General features: G+C 36.2%; 1 protein-coding gene across 1 annotated transcript; it reads right to left on the reverse strand.

Annotated features, from left to right (window-relative positions):
* Window positions 1-248: 248 nt before the first annotated feature.
* Window positions 249-7,278, reverse strand: LOC131644629 (serine/threonine protein phosphatase 2A 57 kDa regulatory subunit B' beta isoform-like). Its single transcript, XM_058915184.1, has 2 exons — window positions 5,687-7,278; window positions 249-901 (listed from the first exon to the last, which is right to left on the reverse strand). Exons 1-2 carry the CDS (start codon window positions 6,824-6,826, stop codon window positions 578-580), a joined length of 1,464 nt encoding a protein of 487 aa, XP_058771167.1. The 5' UTR covers window positions 6,827-7,278; the 3' UTR covers window positions 249-577.
* Window positions 7,279-7,501: the final 223 nt, after the last annotated feature.

Below are 7,501 nucleotides of genomic sequence, written 5' to 3' on the forward strand. Positions count from 1 at the left end.
CAGAAGAGTAAAGGACAAAACCAACCTAGCCTACCTTACTAGAAGAAGCTTGAACAAGATAAATATAACTATCAATTTCATCGCATCTAATCTTGATATGCATTTGATATTTTAAAAGTTGAAATAACATTATCATTAATCATAGAATAAATCAAACACTTTTTAGTTTTAAAAACTACCCCTATTGTCTGAATCCAGAACAAACAAAAAGAATGATTTTATGTTCAGGAAGGAAAAATACAACACAGTAAAATAAATCTTCTGTATTTATCTTCTCTAAAAGGGACAAATACAAAAGAGTATTCCACAGAATATTCACAGAATATTTCTTAATCACCAGACATGGCTAACAACTTCAATAATTAACATTAATCACTGCTTTCTTCAAAATGCTAATCATCCAACTGATATATAATAAGGAGATGGAAGAGGAGAAAAGAATTAGGCTGGAAATTATAAAAGAGAAGAAAAAAAACCAATAAATAATGGCACCAAAATAAAAAAAGAGGAGCATATTCATCATCCTCCATCTATTTAATTCACACTTCCAGAGCTAAGGCAGTAAAGCTAGCAGACACTAATCTGTCACCATGTCGTCCACCCCGTTCTGTGCAGCCGCTTCTGCGAGTCTCTTCCAGGTCAATTCTCTCTGTTCTGCCTCTTCTTGGGCTTTTGCCTGTTTCTCTGCATATTGCCTCTGGCACTCTTCGAATAAGTCTGCATCCATTTCGATGAACATTTTGCGAACATTCACGGTCAGCCCGTGAACTGCCTGGTTCCAGTGACCCTCAATATTTCTCTCGAAAGCTTCAAATATTATTGGTAATATTACAGTCCTGTTTTGAGCAATTAAGGTCACAATACGCTCGTTATTCCATAAAAAGAGGGCTCGCTCTGCAACCTGCATGTCAAATTTGCCAAAGGAAAGACTTATGAGGGAACATTTAAACCGGGAAATACTATAATAGCAAAAATGAAGTTCAGTTCCAACTGATCATGATTCTTAAGGGCACCGTTTAAAGGTCTTGATAATTTCGACTTAGCATAGGTAAAAGACATATATAACACCATAATGATTTGATCCAGTAGCATAATTAACATTAGTTGCAGTTGCTAGTGGTATACAAACTTGGAAATACATGATAAAGAAACTATTATAATTGATAGGAATGAATTCCTGCCAAAAAAGGTTGATCAATGGAGGATTGATATGAATGAATTCCAGCCCAATACTGAGGTAATAAATCAAGAGAAATCAAGAAAAAAAACATTAAAAAAAAAGTAACCTGAAAAGTACTGAAGCACTAGGAAAAGCCCTCCCTTAATGATCTATTTAGTTCAACGTAATGGAAGGGAGAGATTTTAAAATCGTGTGTAAGGTTTAACAAGAGGGAGAGGAATTTTAACAAAGGGGAAGTGTAAAATTACATTTTTGCCGTTCTAATATTTAAGATCGAATAAACCACCTACTTAGTCCCTAAACTAATACTCTACAATTTGGTCCCTGAACTATATAACCATAATATGGTCCCTAAAATATTAATAATCCATCAAGTTATATATATAGCATAGGGACTATCTTGATTATTAAAAATAATTTAGGGGTTACTGATTATATTTTTATAGTTTAGGGACCAAATTGGGAAGAGAATGGTAGAGAATGGAATGGTGTTTATTACTTGAATAACAAAGATTCAAGCTCAGTTTTTCAACAATTTTTTTCTTGAATCAATAAAGACCAGCAAGAAGAAGGTTCTCTTATACCATTATAGTCTGGATCATCCTTTGCTTAGAGTCATTAAGCAGTTATTTCCTATTTTATTTAAAACATTAAAAGTGTATCATTCATGACTTTCCGTGTGTTAAAACATCCCTACAAAATGGCATTGGTGAGAAAAAAATAGGCATTTGTTAGACCAAACACGTACTATGATATTTCAAAATGAAGTTCCCAAATAATATTGGGGCAAGGCTGTTTTAATTGCATCGTATCTCAAATCATTTGCATTCTATTGTCCTTGCCTCCAAAACTCATGGAAGTCATATCCCCGTCCTATCATAACGTACCCATGCCTCCAAAACTCATGGAAGTCATATCCTCGTTCTATCCTACAGTATCCACCTCTAGTAATCCCACTCCTAAAATATTTGGGAGTACATTATTCGTCCATATTCATAGTGATGGTAGAGGAAAACTTGATCCTATGGCCTTAAAATGTGGCTTTATAGGATATGCTTCCACCCAAAAGGATTACAAATGTTATCATCCACCATCTCATAAATTATGTCTCTCAAGATGTCACTTTTCCATAACAAAGAAAGTTACTTCGTTCAAACTCATCTTCAGGGAAAGAATATAAGTATGGAAGATGAGTCCCATTTACGTCCTGACCTTACTCTCGGACCAAAAGTTAGGGTTGAAACTAGCAGTGACAATGTTGAAACTGAACTTTATTCTGAAAAATATGAAAATCTTGAAGTTGATGTCAGATATAGGAAGAATTTAACATATACAAGGAAGCGCATTCCTAAATCTACTCATATCGAAGAGTCAAATCCGACATTACATGATGTAAATTCCGTTGGCCCTTCAAACTCTAATGATTCAATTTTTGAATTTTCTCATGAAAAGGAACCATAATCCAACTCAATTCCACCAACACTACCATCACACTACATACATTTGCATCTTCCAACAGCCCTTAGGAATGAATGATACCGGACATGTACCAAAAAGCCACTTTATCCTTATCCAACTACATAAGCTTCACACACTTTTCACCAACCCATAAAGTATTCCTCACAAATCTAAACACTCAAACACTACCTACCTCTCTCTCTCTCTCTCTGAGGCATTGTCTGACAGGAAATGAAAACAAGCCATGGATTTGAAGATGGAGGCACTAGATAAGAACAATACTTAGGAATTGGTTTCTCTACCAAATGGAAAAAAAAAACATGTAGGGTGCAAATGGTTATACATTGTTCAATACAAGACGGATGGATCGACTGACAGGTGCAAAGCAAGATTGGTAGCCAAAGGATTCCTAAGTTCCATGAATATAGTCAAGGAATTTGAGATTAAGACCCTCAGGGAAATCGAAATACTTTCTAGGAACTGAAGTTTCTCACTCTAAGAAAGAAATCTTCATATCTCAATCAAAATACATTATTGATCTTCTACAAGAGAATGGAAAGACAACATACAACCCTGCAAAGACACAATTGATCCAAGTGCAAAGTTGAAAAACGCAGAGGAAGATATTCCGATTGATAGGAAAATGTATGAGAGATCATTTTGAAAACTTATATACCTCTCACATATTAGACCTGATGTTGCTTTGCTTGTTAACTTATTTGACAAGTTGCACTTCGAATTGTATATATTTGACAGGAAGACCTGATAGAAGAATTTTGTTTGAAAGAAATGGGAGGGTGGAACTTGAAGCAATTACAGATGCTAGCTATGTGAGGTCAATTGTGGATAGGAGATCAACTACAGGTTATTACACTTTCCTGGATAGAAATCTTGTGACTTGGAAGAGTAAAAAAACAAAGTGTGCTATCAAGATCTAGAGCTAAGGCAGAGTTCAGGTTAATGGCGCAAGGCATGTGTGGATTACTATGGCTGAAATTGATCTTAGAAAATTTGAGGATAAAGTGTGATGAACCAATCAGACATTATTGTGATAATAAGTTTGCTTTTACCATAGCCCATAACCCAGTGTAACTTGATAGAACCAAACATATTGAAGTTGACAGACACTTCATTAAAGTAAAATTAGATAATGATCTTATTTGTACTCCATATGTACCCTCCTAAGGCAACCTAGTAGATCTTCTAATGAAAGGGTTGAACAACAATAACTTTGAAAGAACTGTTTCCAAGCAGGTGATGGTAGATATTTATTCATCGGCTTGAGGAGGAGTGTTGTAAATAATTTATTTTACTTTTGTTATTTTTACTATTAGTAGTAATTCATGATTGGACCTTTAGTTAGATTCATTGGGTTAGAATACTCTGTATAAAGAGATTAGAGCTTGTATATTCCATACATCGAAAAAATATTCATTTCTTAACAATTACCATCCAGAACCACCAACTGAGTTGTATAACTTATAAGGAAGGAAGTTGGTGAAATTAAGGAATATTGGATCTCTATGAATAGAATGTGATATATCAACAATCATTAGATTTGAGGGATGGTTAGTCATTAGTGTATGTTTTAAAACTAGAGAGGGGTGTTTGTGTTGGTCTAATAGGGAGGTGAGTGTGATTTCCCCTAGATTTTAATATACTAAAGACAAGATCATAACACATGGGATTTCCAAAAGCTGGAAGTAATGTGTATAGTTTGAGTAGTACACCTCTCGTAAAGGAGCAACACTCTATAAATGTTTAATGGGGGATCTTAGAGAGAAGCTTGTTCACTTTTCAGTAATGCAGGAAGTTTATGAGAACCAATTATCTACAATTGAAATATTCCCTATTTCTCTTTCATTGAGAGAAAAGCATAGGTCATCCACACTGATGATGGAACAGGAGCATCACAGAGAACAAGATCATCGGTGTTTCTTATGTTGTTTTTATTTCAAGAACATAGGTTGTATGATAAGCATGTCACGGCATAGTTTAAAAGGGATAAAGGAAACAGGAAGAAAGAAACCTACAACACTATGATTTCTTAAATTATTTGAAAGGCAGAAACTTACAAAACCATATAATTTTTTATTTTATGTCGATGTCTTTTTCACAATTTTAACGAGGTACAAATTATCACACTTAAATTTCCATAATTGATGCAACAACCACAACCAAAACAAAAGCCTTTTCTAACTAGGTGGAGTTGCTGAGTCATGGATAAAACCATAATGTCCTATAATGAATTAAGTCAAGAAATAGATATCATTAAATTTAAATCCCGCTTTAAGATTTGGTCCGAGTTAGCTTGGTCTCCCTCTATATCTAATTATTGGACTACTCACCATCTAATCTACCTTCCTCCTAAATTAACCCTCTTAAGATGAGATTCTAACATTTTTTTTCTATAACGGGAGCTATAAGTCCATAATTAATAAGCAAACCAATAGCCACCAATTGAAGCTCAGTTCCAGTTAACTTTGCAACTTTAGTGCTCAGTTTTGGAGCAGAAGATGAACAATAATGAATTCAAAAACCCTGCCAAGCAAAAAGCCATGTGCATGGGCCTAATTAAGTTTCCAATTTTATGTGAGAATTAATGGCAAGAAGCAAATTAAGTCAGACAGGAATTTAAAGCATCTGCTCACTTTGATGGGTAATGACATAACATCAAAGTTTTCTTTTACCCTTTTTCCCCATCAAATGGTACATCACTAATAGATGCATGACATAAACAGAAATTAAATACTACAAATGTACACAACATAAAAGAAAGGGGAAGCAGAAAAGGAATGTGACAATTAAAGTCAATTAATTAGGCCTGTGTTACCCCCATTGGACAATATTACTAAAAGTAAACAATCACATTTAAGTACAAGGATGGCAAGTTAACAAAAAAGACCTAGATTAGGTGCATAATCTATCATAACATAGAAATTAACAGTTCAACAACAAACAACATTGCAAATTCATAACCAAAAAAATGAAAGAAAGCAAATCAAAATTCAACTATCACAACTATAAAAGGCAAAAAAATCCACCAACCTGAAAGGAACTGTTGAGGCAGCGGGAAATCTGTTTGAAAAGTTGAACCATGCATCGTTGGAATTCAGCAGCCTGTGTAGCCTCCAACACTTCCTCAAGTTCTCCAAGAAAGAGAATTTCCTTCTGACAATTGGTGACAGGCCAATACTTCAACAAGCCCCTAATAACCGTATCAGCCAGCTTGAAATCTTTCTCCACAAACTGAGTTATGCAGTAAGACAACTGCTGGTGGTACATAACAACCGATTTAGGTTTATGCAGAGGCAAAAGAGCCCTAACAAGAAACAACTTATGCTCCTCTTTCATGGGCAAAGCAAACCCATTAATAATGCTACCAAGAATCTCCAAAAGCTCCCCAATACCACAGTGTCTCTCAGTCTCATATATAAACCGATAAAAAATGTTGTTAATCGCTTTCCTAATAAACGGCCTATGAACCATGAATTTCCCATATATACGATGTAGAATGGTTTTCAAATACTCGCGCTCACGCGGGTCTTCAGAATCAAACAAATCAAGCAACTTGAGCACAAACGAATGATCAATGTACCGTTTAGCAACCTTGGTATCAGTATCAGAAGAAACCACATATCTAAGGAGAAGCTCATAAACTAGCTGCAAGTGAGGCCAAGCTGGCTCCAAGCTCGGCTCATCCTCTTCCGGATCAGTAGGCTCTTGACCAGTATTCTCATGAGAAGCCGGAGGCAAACATCGAAAAATATTGATAGATATCATTCTAATCATCTCTTCCTGACAACTCTCAGATATCTTCCCCGAACCTGATTGAATAAACTCCACTAGCTCCATCAAAGCTTGCCGCTTGATCTCTTTCTCCCGAACATTCTTCATCGTATCGGTGAAATCAAGCGAGAAGCAGCATATGTGAAGCTTCTTGAGGAAGAGATTCTGCTTATCCGAAACCGGCACGTCGCGGAACAAAGGAACGGGTTCCATTGTACCGGAAGCTGGAGTCATGGCCATCGCGGAGGAATTAGCAGCAGAGGTTCCTCCAGCGCCACCGCGTGAGGCGTGGTTAACAACAACAGGCGCTGAATTCCGATTATTCCCTGACGGAGGAGGATCATGGGAGTCCGATTTGGAGGGCTTTTTATGCCCTCCTTTCATGATTTTCTTGAACATTTTATCGAAACACGCTAAGAAACCCTAAACCTAGAATTTGATTCACGAGAAGTGGTCGATTGTTGAAGCGAGTGGTTCTGTGAGATGCATGGGGGAAAACGATTCATCGGGTGATGTTAATCCATGAATAATTTCGTCTACCTCGATTTTCGAATCGACGGGAAACGGATCTGAAAGGGATAACCGAGAAAAGGAAGGTGAAGATGGCGGAGAATGGTGATGGCGGTTGATTGGTGGAGAGGGAAAGCTATGGAGCATAGTGGGGAGTCATCGGAGGGGAACGCCGGAAAGAATGGAGGAAAATAGATCGGTCGGAGATGCTCCGGCGAGGAAAAAGCTGAGATAGAATTAGAAAGAATGGGAGACACACAGTAACACCAATAGAAAGAGAACGATAATTAAGGAAGGAGATTAGGGGAAAGGTGTGATTATAGATTACAGTAATCGCCTTTTACATTAATTTTATTTTCTTGAATTTAAGAAACATAAAATACATTTTTTAAGGGATGGCAAACCATCCTACAAAAGTCAACCAAAAAAAATGCGATAAAATAAGGTAGAATACATGATAGTGAAGATCTAAAATCTTATTTTGTTCTGTATTAAAAATGAGGGCGGGTTATTAGAGAGTATAAGCATATTTTAAGTTTAAAAATATAAAAAATCATGTAATAG

The sequence above is a fragment of the Vicia villosa genome, linkage group LG1 (genome assembly GCF_029867415.1).
Source record: "Vicia villosa cultivar HV-30 ecotype Madison, WI linkage group LG1, Vvil1.0, whole genome shotgun sequence".
Taxonomy (NCBI): domain Eukaryota; kingdom Viridiplantae; phylum Streptophyta; class Magnoliopsida; order Fabales; family Fabaceae; genus Vicia; species Vicia villosa.

What these genes read in the sequence shown, in the direction of transcription:
- LOC131644629 (XM_058915184.1), bottom strand. Translation starts at nt 6,826, where the DNA reads ATGTTCAAGAAAATCATGAAAGGAGGGCATAAAAAGCCCTCCAAATCG. An exon ending in GCCTCAACAGTTCCTTTCAG is followed by an intron (nt 902 to 5,686) that starts GTTGGTGGATTT and finishes TTTGACATGCAG; the next exon opens with GTTGCAGAGCGAGCCCTCTT.